We start from the raw sequence: 27,323 nt of genomic DNA on the forward strand, positions 1-27,323 counted from the left end.
AATTAAATAGCAGGTGCCAGGGTGGGAACCGCCGCAGACCTGCAATTTGTAGCCTTATTTGTAGCCACAGATCCTACTGTCGCCACCTAGTTTCGTTTTCGCCAACAGGCTTACTGCACCTGTTGGGCCTTTCAGCGAAATGAAACCAAACCAGCTGGTGGTGGAGGACTGGAGGATCCGTGAGTGACTGCGAGGGCACAGGATGGCTGCAGGGGGCTGGTAGAAGCCCCAGGTGAGGAAAAATGGATTTTTTTATCCATGGATCAAGCATAAGTAATTGGCAATCACAGCAGGGGCAGGTCCGGGACAAACGGGGGCCCCAACTCCTCCTGGGCCCTATAACAGCTGTTATGGCTGCCATATATCAGCTCTTTTGTTGCACCGTTATTGTTTAAGTACTGTAACATCTTCTAGAAGCAGACGCTGCCTCTGGTGTCTCATTACGCGTGATACGAATAAGAAAAAGTAAAATATTATTGGAAAAAAAACGAGATTACAAGGAACAAAGCGCTTGGCGAGAACATTCGGAGCAGGTAAAGGTTATAAACTTCTGCCGCCGCTCTCCCAATCGCCTTCAGATTTTCGAGCTGATCAGCATGGCGGTCATGGCACTCGGCATATTGCAACGCCTGCCAATCCCGACGCTGACTTATAGATCTTGTAATGCGGCCTATTGATATGCTTGATGAGAAGGGATAATGGTCAGAGATGGAACAAATCACAGAGCGTTACAAAATATGGCCAAATGCCTCATTGACGCCTCATTGATTTGCACGGTTCAGCTGCAGCGACTGTGCGGTAAACAATGAAAGCCGCGCTCGCGCTCCCTCCGAGGGTCGCACGCGGGAGGAGAATCAGCCAGCAACGCCAGCCCGCCAGACCGAACTCGCTGTTCTCTAAAGAAAGCCTATCATTACACAGAGAACTGCCACTTCTTCCACTGTAATCACGGATTGAAGGGAAAATGCCATATTTGTGGATAACAGGACAATCCTCTCCCAGTCCCCTCCTTCTATCTCAGATAGCTTAGCAAACACGATTGGGGATGGGCGGTTTTACCTTATTGTTTTGAGCACAACAGAAGTCACTGCGGTAATTCCTTAAAGAGAATCTGTATTGTTAAAATCGCACAAAAGTAAACATACCAGTGCGTTAGGGGACATCTCCTATTACCCTCTGTCACAATTTCGCCGCTCCCCGCCGCATTAAAAGTGGTTAAAAACAGTTTTAAAAAGTTTGTTTATAAACAAACAAAATGGCCACCAAAACAGGAAGCAGGTTGATGTACAGTATGTCCACACATAGAAAATACATCCATACACAAGCAGGCTGTATACAGCTTTCCTTTTGAATCTCAAGAGATCATTTGTGTGTTTCTTTCCCCCTGCAGCTATTTTCCACTGAAGTGTCAGGCTGTTTCTTCCTGCAGAGTGCAGACAGCTCTGCCTGTATGTATGTAATTCCTCAGTATGTGAAAGCCCAGCCAGTTCAGAGGATGATTTATCCAGCTTGTAAAAGATGAGAGAGAAGAGAGAAGCTGCCCTAATCTAAATAATACACAGGCAGTGTGCAGAGAGGGGCCTGGAGGGGGGAGATGCATCACAGAACCACAACACTGAAGAACTTGGCAGCCTTCCAGACACAGGCTGACAAGTCTGACAAGAGAGAGATAAGTTGATTTATTACAGAGATGGTAATAGAAGATAGTGCTGCAGTAAGCCAGAACACATTAGAATAGCTTTTGGAACTTGTAGAATGATAAAAAACAGGATGCAATTTTTGTTACGGAGTCTCTTTAAAGCGGATCCGAGATGAAAAATGAACTATAACAAGTAACTTGTCTATATATCTTATCTAAAGTTTAGATAGTTTACAACAGCAAATCTAGCTGCACACAGCTTCAACAGTTTATGATTATTTCTTCCTGTGATATGACAGCGGCCATGTTCTGCTTATCACATTACACACAGGCAAGCTGATCTGCATCTCCAGCCCTCAGCCTGTGAAAACCTAATCCCCCCTCTTCTTCCCTCCTCCCCTTGCCTCTGAAATCTCTGGCTAGTAACACCTCTCCCTACTCATGCTCAGACTGAGCTCCCGTAGGCCCTTGCTACTGTCTGAAAATGCCAAGGCACTCTGAAAAGCTGTGGGCGAGGCTTGTTTAGGTTATAGGGAATTAGTGTATTAAAGTGGATCCGAGGTGAACTTTTACTCACTGCATAATTGTGTTCCTTTCCTATTGTTTATAGGGCATTCCTCAAGTCAAATACTTTTTTTTTTGGTCTTAACACTCTAATTCCCGATAAACGAATTAAGCCATGCCCACAGGTTTTCAGAGAGCCTTGGCAGTAGCAAGGGCTCATGGGAGCTCAGTCTGGGCAGGAGGAGGGGGAGGTGTTACTAGCCATTGATTTCAGAGGCAGAGGGGAGGAGGAGAGGGGGTTAGGTTTTTTCACAGACTGAGTGCTCAAGATACAGATCAGCCTGCCTCTGTGTAATGTTTACAAACAACATGGCTGCTGTCATTGTGTCACAGGAAGACATAATCATATTCTATTAAAGCTGTTTGCAGCTAGATTTGCTGTGTAAACTATCTAAACTTTACATAAGATATATAGACCAGTTACTTGTTACAGTTCGTTTTTCATCTCGGATCCGCTTTAAAACAAAAATAAAAAAGTATTTGGCTTGAGGAATGCCCTATAAACTATATGAAAGGAACACAATTATGCAATGAGTAAAAGTTTATCTCGGATCCACTTTAAAGGACCACTATTGCGAAACATTGTAACATTTAAAATACTTGCAAACACATACAAATAAGAAGTAGGTTTCTTCCACACTAAAATGAGACATAAATTGCCTTTCTCCTATGTTGCTGTCACTTACGGTAGAATCTGGCAAACCCGACAGGTTTTGGACTAGTCCATCTCCTCATGGGGGATTCTCAACAAGGCTTTTATTCTTTCTTTATAAAGACACTACCTGAAAAGGTATTTATACAATGATGCTGGCCAGCCTCCCTGATCGCTGAACACTTTTTTGGGCAGTTCAAAAGAGCAACTGCCATGTACTAAGTGCTTTTGAAAATAAAGAAAACCCTGAGAATCCCCCATGAAGAGTCCAAAACCTGTCGCTTCTGCCACATTCCTATTACCCACTGTAAGTGACAGCAACATGGGAGCAAAGCAATTTATGGCTCATTTTAATCTGGAAGAAACGTACTTCTTAATTGTATGTGTTTACATGTATTTTCAATTTTACGATTTTCACGATACTGGTCCTTTAAATAGGCCCTGTAGTGACATATAGTAGAATCAGGGGTGGAATCAGGGCCAGGCTGAGGCATAGGCTGGGAAGGCTCCAGCCTCGGGGCGCAGTGTAGGAGGGGGAGCATAATTCATTCAGCTGTCATTCCTAATTGTGTTTGAAGCAGAAAGAAATAAGAAAAGGGGATACATAGCAGTGACTGCAAGCCAGATAACTAGATATTAAGGTGTTGGGGAGGTTGTGGGCCCTGTGGCGCCTCTTAGGGCTCTTTCACATCAGACAACGCAAACAGTAGCATTTCTCCTGCACGCGTTGTCTGCCTGCGGCGTGTCGTCGGGTATCTGCGGTGCGACGCAATCAGCGGCGGTAGCTGGTAATTAAACCCGACGGAAAACGCCGGCTCGCGGGTGCGTTGGAGGAAAAACTGCGCCCGGGTGCGTCGGAACCGCAACGCATCGAAACGCAGCGTCGAGTGTGAAAGGTAAAATGAAAGTCTATGGACTTTCATCTTACCTTGGTTAACGCAAACGGCTTCCGTTTGCGTTAACGCACAAAGTCTGCCCTAATGTGAAAGAGCCCTTAGTCTAATAGCAATCAGTGTGTGACGGCTGGGGTGGCAGGGTTGGAGGGGCGCACTTTGGTGTCTCAGCCTTGGGTGCTGGAGGACCTTGTCCCGGCTCTGGGTGGAATTACCTTAAAGGAACACTTAAGTCAGAAAAAAAAATGAGTTTTACTCACCTGGGGCTTCCAATAGCCCCCTGCAGCTGTCCGGTGCCTTCGCCGTCTCCCTCCGATCCTCCTGGCCCCGCCGGCAGCCACTTCCTGTTTCGGTGACAGGAGCTGACAGGCTGGGGACGCAAGTGATTCTTCGCATTCCTGGCCACAATAGCGCCATCTATGCTGCTATAGCATATATCATATACCATATAGCAGCATAGAGGGTGCTAATGTGTCTGGGAACGAGAAGAATTACTCGTGTCCCCAGCCTGTCAGCTCCTGTCACCGAAACAGGAAGTGGCTGCCGGTAGGGCCAGGAGGATCGGAGGGAGACGGCGAGGGCACCGGACAGCTGCAGGGGGCTATTGGAAGCCCTAGGTGAGTAAAGTGGCGTACCTAGGGTATTTGACACCCGGTGCTGGATATCTACAGACACCCCCCCCCCAAATAAAAAAGGTAAAGTAGTGAGCGTGACAGCTAGACAGTGGTAGGATTAGCTTGTATGATCCCCTGAGGTCAGTCAGTGACATGACTATGTACCTTGTACAGCGCTGCAGAAGATGTCAGTGCTATATAAATACATTATAAGAATATGGTAGGACATTGGACTATGGATAGACATGACTATGTACTCTATAAAATGCTGCAGAAGAGGTCAGTGCTATATAAATACATAATAATATGGAAGCACATTAGACTATGGTAGGATTAGATTGTGAGCTCCTCTGAGGACAGTCAGTGACATGACTATGTACTCTGTAAAGTGCTGCAGAAGATGTCAGTGCTATATAAATACATAATAATATGGTAGGACATAAGACTAGGACTATGGTAGGATTAGATTGTGAGCTCCTCTGAGGACAGTCAGTGACATGACTATGTACTCTGTAAAGTGCTGCAGAAGATGTCAGTGCTATATAAATACATAATAATAATATGGTAGGACATAAGACTAGGACTATGGTAGGATTAGATTGTGAGCTCCTCTGAGGACAGTCAGGGACATGGCTATATACTCTGTAACGTTTTGCATAAGATGTCAGTGCTATATAAATACATAATAATAATAATATGGTAGGACATTACACTATGTCTATGGTAGGATTAGAGTGTGAGCTCCTCTGAGGACATTTAGTGACATAACTATGTACTTTGAAAAGTGCTGCAGAAGATGTCAGTGCTATATAAATACATAATGATAATAAGGTAGGGAAAAATGCTAGGCATACACGGTGCGTTCCGGTGGCTCGATTAGTCACCGGATCGACTCCCGTCACGTCCCAGCGCGTCCGCTCGTGTGCCCGAATCGATTACTGCTCATCCCGCTTATCTTCCGCTCTATTCCCTGCCATTGTCCGCCCGCAGGAATAGATCCATTCGTGATCGGACCTGTCGGATATTATCAATCGAGCACATCAGCGGCTCGATTGATAAGAAAGAAACGCACCGTGTATGCCTAGCATTACACTATAACTATGGTGGGGATTAGATTGTGAGCTCTTCTGAGAATAGTAAGGGACAGGACTATGTAAGGACCCTTTTACACTTAGCACAATCTGTTACGGTGCAATTACACCACAACTGCAGAGCAATCGCACCACAATGGTCCCAAAAGGTTGCATCGCATGGTACTGTTGCGGTATGACCATACAGTGGCGCGTACTTTACAATAAAAGTATGCCTCACCACCAGGTTAAGCGCGCATGACGCACTGCAGTTATTGTGTCACCCCAATGAGACTCGCCACAACACGCTACACCGCAATCAGTTTGATAGTCACATAGGACTATCACTGCTTTTGTGACAGGATGCAGCGGCATAAGTGTGAAAGGTGACTAAAGTTCCACGTAAATGCCAGCACAATAACAATTATTATGGCACGTAGTATTTTTAGGGGTGGCGGAAAATAAACAGAGAGAAGAAAGCTGAGGGGGATAGGGGAGTGAGGAAAAGATGGAAGATTGGAGAGACTGTATAGGCTATCTAGCAGGCCAGGCTGATACAGAATACTGGGCAGTCTCCATCCCCGCAAGTAAGGTTACATTAATTACAGCTATTCAGTCCTTGCTCACATGGCCAGCCCAGGTGGTCACTTCAGTGTCAGATAGCAGCCCTCCTGCAGAGCTCAAATCTCCCTGCAGCTAGGATGTGTGACAAGCTGCCCATATAGAGGGGACATGGCTCACTACACAGTGCTGAGCACTGGCATGACAGCTCTCTGTGCTTCTGTAATCAGACACATAAGCACGTGTCTGATCCTCACAGCAACAAACTTTAAACTAGGAGACCCGTGAAGGGAAGTCATCTGAAGCAGAGACATTCACAGGGCTGTGACTGTGTCATGTATAAGCTGATCAGAGCCTGCACTACTTTGTTTCCTCTGCTTCCATAATGTAAGAAAGTGCAGAACTCTGCAGCCCCTGTAATGACCTCTCTTTCTCAGTCTGTTCCTCTGCCAGATGTATCAGGCTACAGGCAACTCTTACCCTCCTATTTTTAATTAATGTTAGCTGGATACCTGCTCTGGAGTCATGTGATCTAGTGAGGATACAGGGTGATCTGTCACTGCACCATAGTGGACCCCACGGAGCTCAGCTCGCCTCACACACTCTCTCTGGCTGCCGCTGCTGAAAGTTGTAAGGGATGAGTGGGCGGGCTCACTCCACAGTCTCCCTCTCTTTCATTGGCAGGAGAGAGGTGCCTGTGCAAAAGAGCCTTATGCTGATTGGAGGGCGGGAGAGAGAGAGGGAGGGACAAACAGAGGAGGATGCCTGGAACTTTTTCTGGCTCAGCCGCTCGTGGATCAGCCTCCCTCTACTGCGGTGAGCATTGTGACACAATTTAGTGTCATTTGGATGGTTGGCAGCCCTGTTATGAACTAGTCTCTGGGCTGGCCTTTTTGACACCCCTTTGTAGGCTGACACCCGGTGCGCCACGCCCCCTGCCGCCCTATTAACAGAACGCCACTACAAAACTCATTTTTTTTTGTTTGACTTAAGTGTCCCTTTAAGGCACTGTAGGCACATGCCTACAGGCACCTGATGATGGGGAGGTGGCTCCCTCCTTCATTCCCTATTAAGAATTCTGATCAGAGCATAAATTTAGGTTATTCACCTAGCTATCAGCTATCACTGACAAGATCTCCCTTCAGCCATAGACACCTCTAGCTACTGAATATTGCGGGTATTTCTAGCTACCTACACCATGCAAGGGAAGTAGGGGAGAGGTGACAGCAGAGGTGACAGCTGAGACAGGCAGCAGACTTGCGGTGCGGTTCGGCAGGGCTTTGCAGGTTCATGGAGGGCGGAGTCTAAGGTGCCAGGACATCTTTGCCTATAGGCTCCTGTGAGGTAAATCCCGGGCCTGAGTAGAATGCAGTAAATTATTCAGGATACTCACTTTTATGGTTATTTTCTGGTTTCAGCATCAGAAATACTTCCTATAAATTGATTTGTATTGTTCTGTAACCCCTCCCTCTCAGCCTAGGCTGGTAATAATCCTGATGCAACACTTCCTGTCTATAAAATACAATCTCTAGTCTCCAGCAATGCGTAGCTACTAAGATGAGGAATGACACACACAGTGTTTCTCTCCCTCTGCCTCTCCCTCCTCCCCTTGCTTATAGAGTCGTGAGACACAGGCTGGGGCCTGGAATGATTTGTCTGTGATCTGTCCACACAGGAGCAACTTACTAGCAAGTACGGATTAAAGCATACCAGCCAACTAGCTAAGTACATCTGTGGGTAACCTTTCTTCCACAATAGCACCATCATTTGGACAATCTGCTCTGCTCACAAGCCTCTGAGTTGTGTTTGTGATGTTTACATTTGGTTCCTGTCATTACTGAATTAGTGAGCCTTAAGTTTATCACCAGAGTTGGGCAAAAAACATATAAAGCTCGCCATACAGACTCGATTTTGATCACCCAAATGGGCGCCACCAGCCAACCATTGTGCCCCGTTTGTGCACCCCCCAAAAAATTTAGTGTGCAGAGGCACCCACATGCAAAGAGACGCACAGGCTTGCGCACGTGCACACACACCTATACATACAGGTGCATGCACACACGCACTCTCATGCACACACACACACACACACACACCTATACATACAGGTGCATGCACACACGCACTCTCATGCACACACACACACACACACACACACCTATACATACAGGTGCATGCACACACGCACTCTCATGCAAACACACACACTTACACTCACATGCACACACACACACACACACACACACACACACACACACACACCTATACATACAGGTGCATGCACACACGCACTCTCATGCAAACACACACACGTACACATGCACTTCCCCCATAGACATACACTCACATACACACACACACGCACACACACACACACACACACACCTATACATACAGGTGCATGCACACACGCACTCTCATGCAAACACACACACGTACACATGCACATCCCCCATACACATACACTCACATGCACACACACACACCTATACATAGAGGTGAAAGCACACACGCACACACACACACACCTATACATACAGGTGCATGCACACACGCACTCTAATGCAAACACACACGTACACATGCACATCCCCCATACACATACACTCACATGCACGCACACACACACACCTATACATACAGGTGCATGCACACACGCACTCTCATGCAAACACACACACGTACACATGCACTTCCCCCATAGACATACACTCACATGCATGCACACACACACACACACCTATACATACAGGTGCATGCACACACGCACTCATGTAAACACACACACGTACACATGCACATCCCCCATACACATACACTCACATGCGCACACACACACACACACACACACACACACACACACACACACACACACACACACACACACACACACACACACACACCCCTATACATACAGGTGCATGCACACACGCACTCTCATGCAAACACACACGTACACATGCACATCCCCCATACACTCATATGCACACAATCACAGTTGACAGGTGATCTCTACAGCTCAAAGTTAAAATTAATTTAATTCCGTGATTTCTTACAGCTGAGAGGGAGAAATTATTTCAATTTCTAGCCAGAAAAAAAAACACTTTGACAATTGCTGCCCTTTAAGCAATTGATGCCTAAACAAAACGCAGCCATTTAATCCATCATAAAGACCTTTGTAAAACTTCAGTGAAACTAATTAGGGAGCAAGTATTTCATCTTTGGAGATGAATAACCCCAGACGAGTTATCACTTTTGCTCTTTTATTCATAAATGCGGTTTTATCTTCCCGACGAGCGGCTGATAGAGAAGCTCATTGAGGAGGAGACGGAACAGAGTGAAAAGTGTCTCTGTGTTCGCCAGACAAGCCAGCCTGCCACTTCCCCGGACAGGGCTGAGTGGCAATAGATAGAAAGTGACATTACAAGTGGAGTATTGATAGATGGGACACTGGCTGCACCTTGCCGGTGTCAGAGAGGGAATGCCGTACTCTATCAGCCTGGATGGAGCAGTGACAGTCCACCCAATTACACTGTGACCATTACACCAAGCTCTGCACACACCGCAGGGGATCATGGGTAGTAGCAACATCTCAGCCCAATCTAAGTTAAAGCTAAACTGGCCTCTAACATTCACATATTTGAAGGATACCCGAGGTGACATGTGACATAATGACATAGGAATGTGTATGTACAGTGCCTAGCACACACATAACTATGCTGTGTTCCTTTTTTTCTCTCTCTGTCTGAAAGAGTTAAATAACAGGTATGTAAGTGGCTGACTCAGTCCTGACTCAGACAGGAAGTGACTACAGTGTGACCCTTACTGATAAGAAATTCCAACTATAAAACACTTTCCTAGCAGAAAATGGTTTCTGAGAGAAGGAAAGCGATAAAAAGGGTCAATAATTCACAAATGTTAACCGGCATACTTCAATGAATGTGTCAATGAGCAAAAACAATAGAACAGTTAAAACTTAAAAAGTAGAATTAAACATAAAATAAAACTGTGGAATGTCCTAAAAAGTCATTTTTAGGAGAAGGAGGATAGATACAATTGTTTACTTCATTCGTTAATTTTCGCCTTGGGTGTCCTTTAAAGCACACCTGAAGTAAGAGGGATGTGGGGGCTGCCATATTTATTTCCTTTTAAAGGGGACCTGAACTCAGAACTTCCTCTATGCTCTAAAAGATAACCAACAGCAAAATAACCTTTAAAGAAAAAAAATCTTTGTTACAGCTGATACAAATACTGCAATACATCTGCAGTAAGGTTTACTTCCTGCTTTAAAGGAAGCAGACACAGGGTTAACATCCTGTGTCTACAAATGAGCTGCTCTGCCATGGCAGAGGGGATTCCTGAGCTGAGCAGAGATTGAATTACAGTGGTGATTACAAAGAGGTGCCTGGCTCTTCTACTGACCACATATGCTATTGCTCCGTTGTTATTGCCTGATGAAGCGGGATCAAACCTGCGAAACGCGTTGCATATTTGGAGTTCATAAATAAAATCTATTGACTGTCTTTACTACAGTCGTTGTGTGTCTACTTGGAGGAGGTAAGTCCACCACTACCTCCTCTATTTACCAAGAATTTGGTTTTTAAGCTCATTTAGCTTCCTTTTATCCTTTTGGCGCCTCTGTTCTCCTGCATAATACAGTGGTGATTAGTCACAGATGAGGGCGAATTACACAGGCTAAACTCTCTAAATACATACAGGGTGCATTTCTCTTTGCTTTCCTTCTGTCCAGTGTAAGAGTTGTGTGATGTCCATGGAGGCTACACATGGAAGAGAGAGGTGCTGATGTACAGGGAGAAAAAGGCTGCTGCATTTGGAGGTTAGCTACAGATAGGGTAGGAGGGGCTGCTGCATATGGGGCACTGTGCAGGGAATTGGAGAGGAGGTGCTATACAAGGAAGTGTAAGCTGTACATGTAATGGCAGCACCTGCCGAATGATCTGATCCATCTGCGTGCATGAAAAAAGGGCGCCGTGAAAGTAGGGGCCGGCTGGATAAAGAAATGGCACCGGTGGGTAATAAAATCTGATAACAATAAACATTGTTGTCAAACTTGGTTAACAATAAATATTGTTGGAAAAACAGACGGGAAATAATAACGAAAAGATATTAACGTTAAAAATGATTACATAATTTAACAATATAGCTTTACCCAACTCTACTCTCACACAGAACCCTGCCCTGGTGGTGCCTAAAACTAACCACTCCCCTGGTGGCGCCTAACCCTAACCGCCCCCCCCCCGGTGGTGCCTAACTCTAACCAACCCCCGTTGTTGCCTAAGTCTGACCCCCCTGGTGGTACCTAACCCCAACCCCCCTGATGGTGCCTAACCCTAACCACCCCCCCCGGTTTTGCCTAACCCTAACCCCCCTCCCCCCCCCCCCGGTGGTGCCCAACACTAACCCCCCCCCCCCCCTTCCCCGGTGGTGCCTAACCCTAACCACCCCCTTGGATGTGCCTAACCCTAACCCCCCCCCCCCCCTGGTGTTGCCTAAAAGTAATCGCTGCACGGCTGGTGCCTAACCCTAACCACTCCCCCTGGTGGTGCCTAACCCTAACCACTCCCTGTGCAGAAACACCCTTTTCCACATAGAAACGATAATATCTTTGATAATGTAAAATCTGTACATACAAACGAAATAATATGACAAAAACTATAACGTTGCAAGCTTCTAAAACGATAACATACTTCAAAAACGTTAATGTTCTAATGTTGTTAATGATATTCATCGCGGCGCCCATTTTTCAGTTTTTTTCGCCGTATTAACGATAATAGGTATGGTCGGAATGCCAATTTCCGATTCCGCGTTAAATCTGCATTCCGTCATGTACCGATTACCGATTCCGCTTTCCGCTACCAATTTCCGCATTCCAATGCGGAATTTCCGCCGGAAATCGCGGAAATTCCGCCCGACTTTAACATCGATTTTCTCAAAAACTATAAGGTCTTTTTGAAAACTTTTTTTTGCATCTTGTTCAGAAGATTCTGTTTAATAAACCTATAATGTAAAATGCAGAAAATAGGCAGATGCAGATTTTCTGCATTTTACATTACAGCAAAAATCCGCCGACTTTAGTGGTTAATAGCAAAGCCCCCTTAAGTCCTAGAAACACCAAATTTTCAGGGTTTATTAAACAGAATCTTGTAAACAAGATGCAAAAAAAAGTTTTCAAAAAGACCTTATAGTTTTTGAGAAAATCGATGTTAAAATCGGGTGGAATTTCCGCGATTTCCGGCGGAAATCCGCCTATGGCGCATGCATTACCGATTTCCGCATTCCGATGCGGAAATGCAATTTCCGATCGGAATTTCGGAAATTGCATTTCCGTGGAATCCGAATGAGCATCCCTAAACGATAATTGAGTCTATAGCGGTGCCCTTTTTGTCCACCCTCAGCCGGCGCCTTTTTTCCTGCTACCGATCCATCCTACCCTAAGTCTGCTACTAAATTATTCCCTGTGCCTTGCCCTGAGCACTGCCGGTAATAAGAAGTTATCACTTGTGTAATAAGGTGTTGTCACTGGCGTAATAAGGTGTTGTCATTGGTGTATCGACGGCAGAAAAGGGACAGGGAGCTTCGAGTCGGAGAAGTCAAGGCCTCAATTTCAGTGACCTTTCCGAAACGAAGGACTTCCTGAAGATACAGCGGAGGACTTGCAGAATGAAGAAGGTGACCACGTCCACATTTCCGTGTCACGTTACAGACATCACAAACCTTGAGAGGACGGCGGCAAATAAACCCCCAACATCACTTATCTGAAATGTCACCGGAGGAATCGCGTGTAATACAAGACACCGGCTGCAGAAAAAATAAGTTTGAGAAAAATGTCAGCGTCCTGCAAAGTGAATTATTATACAGATAGATCAATATCTAAAGCCTGCAGAAAGATGGTTATATGCCAGCAATGAAAACACAACCCATTAAGGCTGTCTCGTTGAGTCCCAGGTTTGAAGTTTATGACCAATCCATGAGAAGTCCCAAAAAAAGGAGGTTATCTTTAACTTAAGATATTTCAGCAGCCCTTGACATGAAAAACAATTAAACGGCTTTAAAGGGGAACTGAAGAGAGAGGTATATGGAGGCTGTCATGTTTATTTCCTTTTAGACAATACCAGTTGCCTGGCAGCCCTGCTGATCCTCTGCCTCTAATACTATTAGCCATAGCCCCTGAACAAGCATGCAGCAGATCAGGTGTTTCAGTGGTTCAGACTTATAAGTCTGATCTGACAAGACTAGCTGCATGCTTGTTTCTGGTTTTAATCAGATACTACTGCACAGAAATAGACCAGCAGGGCTGCCAGGCAACTGGTATTGATTAAAAGGAAATAAACATGACAGCCTCCATATACCTCTCTCTTCAGTTCCCCTTTAACGGCTGACAGTATTGACACATGGCTAAGTAAATTATTTCTGAAAAACGGCACATAAAAATCATAGAGCAGATTAGAGATCGCGCGCTGCTAGATAGTGTAATCATTCATATCTCGTCCAGGCAGGACATCCTACTGCTCCGTACATGCTATAAATTACCGCCGCGACTTTGTGACTCGCCAAACTCTTCTTAAAGCAGAACTCAATGCAAAAGTATTAATTTACCCAGCTGTCATTGCTATTAGAAAAAAGGACAGTCTTACCACCCTCCTCCCTCTCTCCTTCTCCCCAGAATGTATAACCACATGCGGGCAGTACTGCTGGAACTCACTGTCAGCAAGTATTCCAGTTAGCAAGAAGATTAGATTTTTTTTTTACATGGTTATTAATTAATTATCTCAAGTCTGGTCTTGGTAATGCAGAGCGGAGGCATCCATATAAATTTCCTTCTTGTAATTTCGGATCTGACAGATCGGCGCCGTGTATCTTCCGCACCAGCGGACAGTTTGCTCAGTTGTTGACTTCTGAACGCCCCTAATTCCCCTTGCTTAACGCGGAATGAAACCCAGCATTTCTTCTGTGCTCTAAAAGATTATTTGCAGCATATTATATACTACCACCAATTTTTCTTTACTAGAACCGCATTCAACTAGTTAAACACAGGACTTACAAGCTCCCTGCAGGGAAGGCTGGACTCATCCGAACGGTAGATAACATTATCTTTGGTTTACTTTATTGTATCAAGTGAGGAATGTAACACATTTTCTGACTGTGCAGAGTCTCCTGAACAAAGACAGACACTCAGAAAGCATTTCTGCGCACATCACAAGATGAATAAACCAGTTATGAATAAAATGCAAAGGCAGCTCTCAGAGCAAAAACATTGTATTTTGGGAACTTGTCATTTCTAAATGAATAATAATACTTATGCACAAAAGCAAATATGATAACCGTACGACATATAAAAAGTAGGAAAACATGTTTTTATTGAATATTATGAGTTTTATACAGCTTTAATGTAAACTACCATATATTCTTGTGTATATGCCAACCCGGGAAAAAGCTGAGGTACCCAGTTATCCCTAAGAAACCAGCAAAAGTGATTGACTCGTGTATAAGCCCCGTTCCCAGTATAGCCCCCTTCACAGTAGCCAAATGTGCCCCCAGGTACAAGTCAGCCCCCCCCCCCCCCCCACGCCCAGACATGGATGATATAATTGTGTCTCAAGATACCACTAGATGGCGTCATAGATATAAGACACACTGATTGTCCCACAGGAAGAATTCCACTGCGCTGCTGACACCTTGCTTACACTCTCCGCTCCACAAGCCAGGGGACACAGGTAGTCTTGAGCAGTGAACTCTGCATGTTGCAGGGGATGGGGAGCAAGGACACAGCAAGGAGCAAGCTGGTAAGAGCAGGATCACTAATGCACGATCCTTACACTCCTCTGCCAGTAACAAAACCTGCTCCACCATCTGCTCTGCTCCACTGACTCGCATATAAGCCGAGGGGGGGGGGGGGGGGGGGGTAACTTTTCAGTACATTTTTTGTGCTGAAAAATTAGGCTTATACACGAGTATATAAGGTATTCTCCTTTTCATAAACACTAAGGCTATGTTCACAGTGACAGTCGCGGTGCGGTATAATGGATGCCAAGCCTAACACATAGCATGCTGTGCTTTTACAGGGTACTATTTGCATTTATAGTACAAGTAAGGCAACTTTTCAGCACTGTTGCTGCAACGTGTACAGTCTAGAAGGACACTAATAATCTCTCTTTGCAGTTCAGGTTTGCTTAAAAAAAAGAAATGCAAGTCACCAGAAGCAGGAATAGGCTTGTGACCTCTCGCCCGATACATAACACACTTGTCCTCCGGGATGAGACGCTCCGAGCCTTTGTCTAGGCCTGACACCCGAGCAGAATAGTGGCCATAATTACAACATTCCTCATCCAGGAGTTTCCAACTCACAAAAAAACCCCAGCCCCATGCTTTTTCATTAACAGCGACAGTGTGACACAAGACCATTAACCTCTCTAATTAGAATAACCTTCCCTTTTGTTAATGATTAGCCAAAGTAGAGAACTTCATAGGGAAGGAAAGGACACACCAGTGACAATTCAGAATCACAGCTAATCCCGTCTGCACAGCGATTTATAGAGAGCGGAATTCACTCATGTGCAGTGAGAGAGAACAGGGCAGACCAAACACTGCTGTGTACTGCTGGACAGACCAAACACTGCTGTGTACTGCTGGCATGGACAGGGCAGACCAAACACTGCTGTGTACTGCTGGCATGGACAGGACAGACCAAACACTGCTGTGTACTGCTGGCATGGACAGGGCAGACCAAACACTGCTGTGTACTGCCGGCATAGACAGGGCAGACAAAACACTGCTGTGTACTGCCGGCATGGACAGGACAGACCAAACACTGCTGTGTACTGCTGGCATGGACAGGACAGACCAAACACTGCTGTGTACTTCTGGCATGGACAGGACAGACCAAACACTGCTCCCTACTGCTGGCATGGACAGGGCAGACCAAACACTGCTCCCTACTGCTGGCATGGACAGGGCAGACCAAACACTGCTGTGTACTGCTGGCATGGACAGGACAGACCAAACACTGCTCCCTACTGCTGGCATGGACAGGGCAGACCAAACACTGCTGTGTACTGCCGGCATGGACAGGACAGACCAAACACTGCTCCCTACTGCTGGCATGGACAGGGCAGACCAAACACTGCTCCCTACTGCTGGCATGGACAGGGCAGACCAAACACTGCTGTGTACTGCTGGCATGGACAGGACAGACCAAACACTGCTGTGTACTGCTGGCATGGACAGGGCAGACCAAACACTGCTGTGTACTGCTGGCTAGAGATGTGGCGAACTGTTCGCCCGGCGAACATCTCTGGAGCTCTTACTACTTCCGGGTCGCACTGAGCCGGAGTAGTACGCCTGCGCTGCCTGGCGGAGCGCGTTCTATATCGCGCTCCTGTTGCCGGGCACTCTCTGCGCATGATCGTGACGTCGTTCATGACGTCACGCACATGCGCAGAAAGTGCCCGGCAACAGGAGCGCGATATAGAACGTGCTCCGCCAGGCAGCGCAGGCGTACTACTCCGGCTCAGTGCGACCCGGAAGTAGTAAGAGCCCCAGGGATTTGGAGATGTTCGCCGGCTGGCATGGACAGGACAGACCAACCACTGCTTGTTCAGGGTGTGAGGCTAAAAGTGTTAGTGGCAGAGAATCAGCAGGACAGCCAGGCAACTAGTATTGCTTAAAAGGAAATAAATGTGGCAGCCTCCATATTCTTCTCACTACAGTTGTCTTTTAAAAGGAAATACATATGTCAGCCTCCATATCCCTCTCACTTTAATGGTCAAACTGAAATACTTTTACTCGAGTATTTTCAAGTTCACTTCAACTTTTTTTTTCTCTGTGCACAAGAATGGGCTAAAATAGGAACTGTTATTGTTATCCGCCATGAATATATTCCTATCGCGGCCCAGAAGCTTTTAACAGAAGGCTCCTGTTTTATTTTGGGAATCTGAGAAGTCTCTGAGGATCTCGTGAAATGCTTTTTATACAGACATAAAAAAAAAAAAAGATGGAGGCCTTTGGCGCGATTCATTGTGCCGTACATGACACGGAGGCAGCTATACGCGGCAGAGAGCGCGGAAGGTTCAGAAATTCAGTCAGGGCTTGTTTAAACAGCAATGCTTTCAAGACACTGACCCCTAAAGCAATGCTTATTGCGAGGACATTCCGTGCCCTTCAAGGAGAAATGTCTGGCCGCAACGCATCCGAGGTGTTAACACGGCTTCAAATGAGAGCGCGCTGGCATCCCGCCGCCTTCTGCCTTAATTCCGGTGGGCACACAAGATGTAATAAATCGCATGTCACTGTCAGGGCTAAAAGGACAGAGAAAGGGAAAAAGCAATCAGATCCTGGCGGCCGCGGCACGTGCGATAAAGCCATCTTTGTCCCCGGGTCACTTGTTTGAAATCATACAATAAGCGTCGCTGTCGCCGTGTACCTTTGAAATGTGACAATGTTAAGAGCAGGGAGAGGGCAGCCGGAGCCGGCGGAAATTTCCAGAGGTGCGCGAGCAAAATCCAGATGGCTCGTTCCGCCAAAACAGCAACAATGCGCCGTCTCTGACAGCAGAGCTGTATCCTGCGAGCAATTCTGTCTCACTCGGTGAGGAATAGATAGGCCTTAATACACACATCAGCAGGGCCGGATTTGTACGCATTACCACCCTAGGCCACTGTCACCAGCCGCCCCGCTTTAGTATAGGTAGCAAGATTACCCCTTACCCCTTCCCTCTAGTATAAGTAGCCTGATTACCCCCCTCTCCCCCCACAGTATAGGTAGCCAGATGACTCCTCCCCCCTTCCCTGCAGTATAGGTAGCCAGATGACCCCTCCCCTGTAGTATACGTAGCCAGATGACTCCTCCCCCTTTCCCTCCAGTATAGGTAGCCAGATGACTACCTTAATCCCTTCCCCCCCTCCCCCATTCAGTCTCCAGTGCTGCCCAAGTCCATAGGCGGCTGCCACAATCCAAACGTGCACAGAGAGCAAGGTGGCCGCTGCACAGTCAGCTGGCAGCAGAGTACCGCGGTCAGGCGCTCGCCTGATCTCCCTGCAGTGTAGCATTTGCAAGCTTGCAAATGCTGCACCAGTTTAGCCTGCTGCTTTGGTGCCCTTCCTTGTGTGGTGCACTAGGCCATGGCCCTGCACATCAGTGAGATATGACGGTATCAGCGGAGGAAACGTTGGGTAGGACAGTCCAATAAAAGTATATTGTTAACGTGGATCCGAGATAAACTTTTACTCATTGCATAATTGTGTTCCTTTCATATAGCTTATAGGGCATTCCTCAAGTCAAAAACTTTTTTTGTTTTGTTTTAATACTCTAATTCCCTATAAACTAAACAAGCCTCGCCCACAGCTTCTCCAGAGTGCCAAGGCACTCAGTCCCAGGTAGCAAGGGCTTATGGGAGCTCAGTCTGGGCAGGAGAAGGAGGAGGAGGTGGTGATTTCAGAGGCAAAGAGGAGGAGGGAGGAGGAGAGGGGGCTGAATTTGTCACAGGCTGAGGGCTGGAGATGCTATCAGCTTGCCTGTGTGTAATGTGACAAACAGAAAATGGCTGCCCTCATTGTATCACAGGAATAAATAATCACAAACTGTTGAAGCTGTTTGCAGCTAGATTTGCTGTATAAACTATAATCTAAACTTTAGATAAGATACATAGACAAGTTATTTGTTATAGTTAGTTTTACATCTCGGATCTGCTTTAAAGTACAACTGTAGTAAGAAGACTATTTAGACAATACCAGTTGCCTGGCAGCCCTGCTGGTCTATTTGGCTGCAGTAGTGTTTGAATAGCACCAGAAACAAGCATGCAGATAATCTTGTCAGATCTGACATTAATGTCGGAAACACCTGATCTGCTGCATGCTTGTTCAGGGTCTATGGCTAATAGTATTAGAGGCAGAGGATCAGCAGAACTGCCAGGCAATTGGTCTTGTTTAAAAAAAAAATATGGCAGCCTCCATATCCATCTCATTACAGTTGTCCTTTAAAAGGAGCTCCAGCCAGCATTTATTTATTGTAACTATCTAAACTTTAGATAAGATATATAGACAAGTTACTTGATATAGTTAGTTTTTCATCTCGGATCCACTTTAAAGTGACTCCGTAACAAAAATTGCATCCTGTTTTTTATCATCCTACAAGTTCCAAAAGCTATTCTAATGTGTTCTGGCTTACTGCAGCACGTTCTACTATCACCATCTCTGTAATAAATCAACTTATCTCTCTCTTGTCAGACTTGTCAGCCTGTGTCTGGAAGGCTGCCAAGTTCTTCAGTGTTGTGGTTCTGTGATGCATCTCCCCCCTCCAGGCCCCTCTCTGCACACTGCCTGTGTATTTAGATTAGGACAGCTTCTCTCTTCTCTCTTATCTTTTACAAGCTGGATAAATCCTCCTCTGAGCTGGCTGGGCTTTCACATACTGAGGAATTACATACAGGCAGAGCTGTCTGCACTCTGCAGGAAGAAACAGCCTGACACTTCAGTGGAAGATAGCTGCTGGGGGAAAGAAACACACAAATGATCTCTTGAGATTCAAAAGGAAGTGTGTATACAGCCTGCTTGTGTATGGATGTATTTTCTATGTGTGGACATACTGTACATCAACCTACTTCCTGTTTTGGTGGCCATTTTGTTTGTTTATAAACAAACTTTTTAAAACTGTTTTTAACCACTTTTAATGCGGCGAGGAGCGGCGAAATTGTGACAGAGGGTAATAGGAGATGTCCCCTAACACACTGGTATGTTTACTTTTGTGCGATTTTAACAATACAGATTCTCTTTAAGTAGCTAGAGTTAGGATATTGAGATTCATATATCTGCTCCACCTACAGTAACATAAAAGTACTGCAGTCTAGGTACTGCATTCTAGCTATATGTTAATGTTAATGTAGTGTCTCAATAAAGTTTGTTGTTGTTCTACTTACCATGAGGCTGATCAGACAGCTAGTGGTGCCCCTGACTGAAGGGGAATCTTGTCAGTGGCATGCAGAGAGTAGAGTAAGGAACCTCTCCTTTACACTCATCAGGACTCTGCATAGGGGAGGAGGGAGGAGCTCAGGGAGGGGATTGAGCTGCCTTTCCATCATCAGCGCCTGTAGGCATGCGCCTACAGTGCCTTCTGGTAAATCCAGCCTTGATTCAGAGGCTTCCCCCTACTAAAGTAACTATGAAACTTTTCTTAAAAAAAGAAAACCTTCAGGTTTACTTTAAATGCATTAAAAAAAATGCATGAGCGAGAACTTTCCGAAGTCATTACATTAAGGAGAGTCATCGTTCCCCGTGTGATTATCTCTGCTGGAGGGAGGAATCTCTGATGCTTGTCTTCCAAATTCGGCAGGCAGAAGTGAGTCACCGTGTGCCGGGCAGGAGGCGTGACGCTCACACGTATTACTAATCACTAATGGAACTTCTGCAGAGAAGACGACTCTCAACAAAAAGACTGCAAAACTTACCGTGTCCTCATGTGGCTTCCTGTGTGCTCGTCAGCTATCATCCATGCATGCAACACGAAGCCTTACAGAGTACAGGAAGGGAGAATAAGTGCGAGAAGGCAATGTGGGTGCCAGGCCCGCTAGCGGTGGGAGAATGGGCGCCGCCATAGGGACCTATTCAAATATCTGTAATATTCGTGGAAATTTGGGTGCCCGCGGGACCCGATAAATATCAGGCGCCTGCAACGCAGAATACGGCTAATGGCAAAGCTTAAAGCAAACCTAAAACACAACAAAAAAAAAGTATAACAATGAATTGTATGTGTACTACGGTAGTACTATGTGCAGTGGCGTAGCTAAGGAGCAGTGGGCCCCGATGCAAGTTTTACAATGGGGCCCCCCCCAAGCACTCTATACGTAACAATTGATACGGCGCACCAAAACCTGCCAAGGGCAACTACAGTGTCAGAGGTGCAAGAAAAGGATGGGAAACAGTTTAAGGATTACCACTATTCAAAGTATCTATAGAAGTGATTATTATGAGCACAGGACCAATGGAGAGCTAATACTGTAGTTGAGGGAGGGCCCTTCGGGGCCCCTCTGGCTCAAGGGCCCCGATGCGGTCGCTACCTCTGCAACCCCTATTGCTACGCCCCTGACTATGTGTACTTCAATGGAGGTCCATTGAAGCAGCAGTGCTGCGAGCGTGTAAGGCTTCCCCTGCTCCCCTGCACGAGCCCATAAGGCTTCCCCTGCATACCGATCCTACCTTGGCAAGCTCTATATTTGCACATTTAATAATTTCCTACTTGCAGCAAGCACTTTATTAAGCACTTTCATATGAGGATATATGCAACTTTTTGTGCTAGGAATGAAAAGGGATTTTTTCACGGGTTATTTATTGTTTGGATTGTATAGTGAGTGGTTCATATGCACCATTTGTGATTTGTAAAACAGAAAGAATTTGCGATAATTCAGGTTGGAGTGAGCTGGAGATGTCTCCCAGAGCAACCCTGCTGAATATATGCAAATTAAACATTGTTGTCCTTATAAGCTAGCCACACCTCCAGAACCGCTGGAATGCAATGATGTGTCAGCTTGTTAATTTGTACAGAGCCATAATAATCCAACATGCATACAGACTGTTTCGGATTGGTTGATCCTCATCAGTGCATGGCATGGATTAATTTGGCTCTATGGAGTAGGGCTTGTAACACCGAGAGGTACAGACTAACCAGCAAGCTCATGGTGACCCAGAACTCATTGGAGTGTGTAAGGGACTACAATGGTCCTAAAAGCCCCCTTACTAAAATTAACAAGCTGACACATCATTGCATTCCAGCGGTTCTGGAGGTGTGTTTAGCTTTTAGGGGCAACAATGGTTAATTTGCATATATTCAGCAGTGATGCATCGTGGGAGACATCTCGGTGCTCACTCCAACCTGAATTATCGCACATTCTTTCTGTTTTAAGAAAGCAAACTTTTGTTTTCCATATCATTTTAGTAAGGGGGCTTTTTGGAGCATTGTAGTCCCTTACACACTCCAAGGAGTTCTGGGTCACCATGAGCTTGCTGGTTAGTCTGTACCTCTCGGTGTTACAAGCCCTACTCCATAGAGCCAAATTAATCCATGCCATGCACTGATGAGGACCATTGTAGTCCCTCACACACTCCAATGAGTTCTGGGTCACCATGAGCTCACTGGTTAGTCTGTGCCTCTGATTTTTATAAGTAATGTATTTTGCAGCTTTGCACATCGTTTTGTAACACTGGTCATAGCAATTCCTATTGCACAATTGTTCACATTTGAGTGTATCTTGCTTACCAGCCGTAGTTTATTGATATTGATAATTTGTATATAGCATCAGCAGCAGGTTGTCTGATTACATTCAGCTTAGGGAGCTTGGTTTTATTCTGTTTTTCTGGGTTTTTTTTTTTATTGCTGTCAGCATGATTTACTCAATAAAATTTGTATTGAATTGATAAGATGAAGGGGGCTTTGCCTTTTTTTGGTTGATTTGCTATAGCTGCGCTGTACAGGGACAGCTCTGACAATGAGCTGTCCCCTCCATTGGCCACAAAAGTGATCGGCTCTCATAGGCTGATGCCTATGAGAGCCGATCACACTGATTGGCTCTCGAAGGGGAGAAAGGGATGATGGGTAGCAAAATTTAAAGAAAAATAGGATTTTTTATTAAAAAATAATCAAAAGAAAATGAATTAAAAAAACAACAAACATAGCAGCAGCGATCAGATGCCACCAACAGAAAGCTCTCTTGGTGGCAAGAAAAGGGGACAACATTCATGTGTGTGCTAAGTGTTATTGCCCTGCAGCAAGCCCTTAAAGCTGCAGAACCCTGAATTTTAAATTATAGCTTGGTCACTAGCGGGTGTAAGCCTGTGGTCTTCAAGCAGTTAAAGGATACCTGAACTGACATGTGACATGATGAGATAGACATGTGTATGTACAGTGCCTAGCACACAAGTAACTAGGCTGTGTTCCTTTTTTTCTTTCTCTGCCTGAAATAGTTAAATATCAGGTATGTAAGTGGCTGACTCAGTTCTGACTCAGACAGGAAGTAACTTCAGTGTGACCCTCACTGATAAGAAATTACAACTATAACTTCTAAATATATAACCTCTGCTACTTTCCTAGCAGAAAATGGCTTCTGAGAGCAAGAAAGAGGGAAAAAAGGGGAATTTCTTATCAGTGAGGGTCACACTCTAGTCACTTCCTGTCTGAGTCAGAACTGAGTTAGCCACTTACATACCTGATATTTAACTCTTTTAGGCAGATAAAGAAAAAAGGAAGACAGCATAGTTATTTGTGTGCTAGGCACTGTACATACGCATGTCTATCTCATCATGTCACATGTCAGTTTGGGTATCCTTTAAGCTATAAAACAGATCAGAAATAAAGACCCTTTGAACTTCCCTGCAGTAAAATCATATCTCCCTGTTTCTTGCCTGTTTTTGTGCTTCAGGAAACAGGACTGTATTGGACCCAGTGGTCCAAATAGCTCAGAGAAGCTCCTTTGTGTATATAACAGCTGAAGTTTCTCAACTCACCCTGCATTGGAAAACAGTACAGTATGAGAATCTTTTCTTTGCAACCAATGTTCTATTTCTTAGCTGTACTACACATACATCTCATAACCCACCGAGCCCCCAACATAGCTTTGTGATCTCACACCACAACCCTTACAAGTGTGTCAAAAATACTGATTGACTGATATTTGCACTATGTCTTATGTCTCATGACATGTGCCAAAAAAAGAAAAAAAAATCCGGTTACAACTCTGTTGCACTTGGCAAATTATGTTGATTCTGAATGGGAGGAGAGCAGCTACCAGGGAAGTTCTGGGGGTGGGGAGAGTTTATCATACGGAGTGAAAAGTTGACTCCTCCCAGGGCTGGATTTCCCATAAGGCACAGTAGGCACATGCCTACAGGAGCCTGATGTTGGAATGGCGGCTCACTCTCCTCCCCTAGTGCCTCCCTCTCTCCTTCCCTATGCAGAGTCTTGAGCAGGTTACTCACCCAGTTCTCAGCATTCCACTGAAGAGATCGCCCTTCAGTCGGGGGCACCTCTAGCTACTTAATAATGAAGGTACGTGTGGCTACCTAATGCTAAGGGGCACCTGTAGCTACCGATAAAGGGCAAGGGAAGTAAGGGAAAAGTGACATCTGGGTCAGCCAGCACACTTGTGGTTTGTAGGTTCATGGAGGATGAAGTCTAAGGTGCCAGCACATCTGTGCCTTTAAAGGGAACCAGAGATGAGCCTAGACGTGAAAATGAAAATGATGTTATACATACCTGAGGCTTCCTCCCGCCCCATATGCTCTGATCGATCCCACCGCTGCCCGCAACTACGAGAACCGACTCCCGTCACTGACGTTATCGGAGCCAGCCTACGCAGGAGAAGTGCGCCCTCTACATATCTCTCCAGCGGCTGCTGCAAGATATGCAAACAGCGCACTTCCCTTACGCTTAGACTGGCTCCGACTGACGGCAGAGCGGGGAGCTGGTTCTCGTAGCTGCGGGCAGCGGAGGATGGCGGCGTGGGAGCGATCAGAGTGTATGGGGCTGGAGGAAGCCCCAGGTATGTATAAAATCTTTTTCCTGTTCATCTATGGTTCCCTTTAAGCTCTTGTGATGTAAATCCAGGCCTGCTGCTCCCTCCCACAGCAGGGCTGCCTCCCTGGTAGTTCTGCCACTAACCTGCCAGCAGGGTATGACTGCTATGCCCAGGCCAGACTTGCAGGACTACTCATGTCCTCCAGTAATCTCCATCTCCGAAGGTCCTCAATAAAACCAGACCCGTTTAGTGTGACCATCACGTACTCTTATCTCCCACAATGCCTCTGTCACCCTCACAGCGAGGGTTAAACTGCATTTTACAGACAGCAGTCATGACAAGGCCGCAGCCTCCGTGTCACCTCAGCTTAGCGCCTCCGTCCTTCAGCGGTGTCTGTGTTAATGCTGCGTGTGCAGGTTTACAGGGAACAAGTGTCACTAAATACATTTTTAATGAGAATCCTCAGAGAGAGAGAGAGAGAGAGAACAGCAGAGAAGCACTGCGGGGCGGCCGAGGCGGCGTCCTCCTCCGGTGCCTCAGCCGGGTGCTAAAGCAATTCATTACCTCTCTCCTCAGGAAAACAAACAGGTTGTGTGCATCAGGAATGTAAAGTGTACCTGTCATGGCGGGGATGTGACAGCACAAGCTGCTGATTCCCTGGCTCTCTGCAAAACTGAAAACAGGCCTAGGTCTGCCTTCTAATAACCCCCCAATAAACGCTGGCTGGAGATCCTTTTAAAGGACAACTGAAGCAAGAGGGACATGGAGGCTGCCATATTTATTTCCTAAGTAATACTAGTTGCCTGGTTATCCTGCTGATCCTTTGCCTCTAATACTTTTAGCCATAGACCCTGAACAAGCATGCAGCAGATCCGGTGTTTCTGACATTTTTGTTGTCAGATCTGACAAGATTACCCACATGCTTGTTTCTGGTGCTTTTCAAACACTACTGCAGCCAAATAGACCAGCAGGGCTGCCAGGCAACTGGTATTGTCTAAATAGTCTTCTTACTACAGTTATACTTTAAAGCGGATCCGAGATGTAAAACTAACTATAACAAGTAACTCGTCTATGTATCTTATCTAAAGTTTAGATAGTTTATACAGCAAATCTAGCTGCAAACAGCTTCAACAGTTTATGATTATTTATTCCTGTGATACAATGAGGGCAGCCATGTTCTGTTTGTCACATTACACACAGGCAAGCTGATAGCATCTCCAGCCCTCAGCCTGTGACAAATTCAATCCCCTCTCCTCCTCCCTCCTCCTCTCTGCATCTGAAATCTCTGGCTAGTAACCTCCTCCTCCTTCTCCTGCCCAGACTGAGCTCCCATAAGCCCTTGCTACCTGGGACTGAGTGCCTTGGCACTCTGGAGAAGCTGTGGGCGTGGCTTGTTTAGTTTATCGGGAATTAGAGTATTAAAACAAAACGAAAAAAATATTTGGCTTGAGGAATGCCCTATAAGCTGTATGAAAGGAACACAATTATGCAATGAGTAAAAGTTTATCTCGGATCCACTTTAACAATATACCCCCCATCACCCTACTCATACACACACACACACATTTGTTTTTAAATACACATTAAGGTGTACCCATGTGACACAATGAAATAAACATGTGTACTGTATGTACAGTGCCAAACATAGTAATAACCAGGCTGCTTTTCTTTTTTTCTATCTGAGTTAACCTTCAGACATGTCAGATTATCGCATACCCCTCACTGGTAAGGAATTACAGCTATAGAACTCTTGCCTGGCAGAGAACCATTTCTGAGTTTTCTACTGTCAGGCTCAAAGCACTTGTGAGGCAGCCACTAGAGCACACTCAGTAGGCAGCAGCAGTGTTAGGGAGCCTTGCCCAAGAACTCCTTACTGAGTACATATTTTCTTGTTTGCTGGTGGCTTAAAGTGACACTGAGGAAAAACAAAAACCTTATGATATAATGAACTCTATAAGTAGTATGGATAATTATTAGGACATTAGAAGCAAAGAAAAGAGTCTGATGTTAACGCTGATAAGGCATGCTAACTCTGACAAGGCATGTTAACACTGATATGGCATGCTAACTTTGATTAGACACGTTATTTGTTATAGTGAATCAACCCCATAGATTGTAATGCATTTACTGCAACCAAAGCAGAAAAAAGGGTGCCTGAAAAATATCATTAACAACAAAAATATGTTATTTCTTTCAAAACTTGTAACATTATATTTTTGTCATATTATTTTGATTGTATGTACATTATCAAATATATTAATTTCTTCTATGTGTGTAGGGGTGTTTGTGCAGGGAGGAGTGGTTAGGGTTAGGTACCACGGGGAGGGGGGGGGGGGATCGGGGGGTTATTTAGGGTTAGGCACCATCTGGGGGGTTAGGCAACACCGGTGGGGGGGGGGGGGGGTTAGGGTTAGGCACCACCGGGGGTGGTTAGGGTTAGGCACCGCAAGGGAATTGGTTGGGTTTAGGCACCACCAGGGGAGGGTTCTGTGTGAGACTGAAAGTAGGGTTAAGTTAAGCTGTATTGTTGAATTACGGTATGTAAAGATTTTTAAAATTAATATATTTTTGTTTTCATCTCCCATCTATTTTAAAACTGTATGTATCATTAACCAATTTAGTTAAAGAGACACTGAAGCGAAAAAAAAATTATGATATTATGATTTGTATAATAAAACATTAAGATCAGATACATCAGTCTAATTGTTTCCAGTACAGGAAGAGTTGAGAAACTCCAGTTGTTATCTCTATGCAAACAAGCCATTAAGCTCTCAGACTAAGTTAGTCCTGGAGAGGGCTGTTATCTGACTTTT

The 27,323-nt window shown here is 45.4% G+C and overlaps 1 protein-coding gene across 15 annotated transcripts in view; it reads right to left on the reverse strand.

Moving 5' to 3' along the window:
* The window catches only part of CAMTA1 (calmodulin binding transcription activator 1), a 1,857,772-nt gene that overhangs the window by 478,600 nt on the left and 1,351,849 nt on the right, over nt 1-27,323 (reverse strand). The window contains exon 1 of one of the 15 annotated variants that reach the window (XM_068238941.1): nt 6,506-6,598. The exons of the other annotated variants lie outside the window; for them this stretch is intronic. Within the exon in view, the coding sequence (XP_068095042.1) occupies nt 6,506-6,520 (15 nt within the window). The 5' untranslated portion in view covers nt 6,521-6,598. Of the gene's footprint in view, nt 1-6,505; nt 6,599-27,323 lie in introns of those variants that run through there. 15 annotated transcript variants of the gene reach the window in all.

The sequence above is a fragment of the Hyperolius riggenbachi genome, chromosome 6, assembly GCF_040937935.1.
Source record: "Hyperolius riggenbachi isolate aHypRig1 chromosome 6, aHypRig1.pri, whole genome shotgun sequence".
Classification (NCBI taxonomy): Eukaryota; Metazoa; Chordata; class Amphibia; order Anura; family Hyperoliidae; genus Hyperolius; species Hyperolius riggenbachi.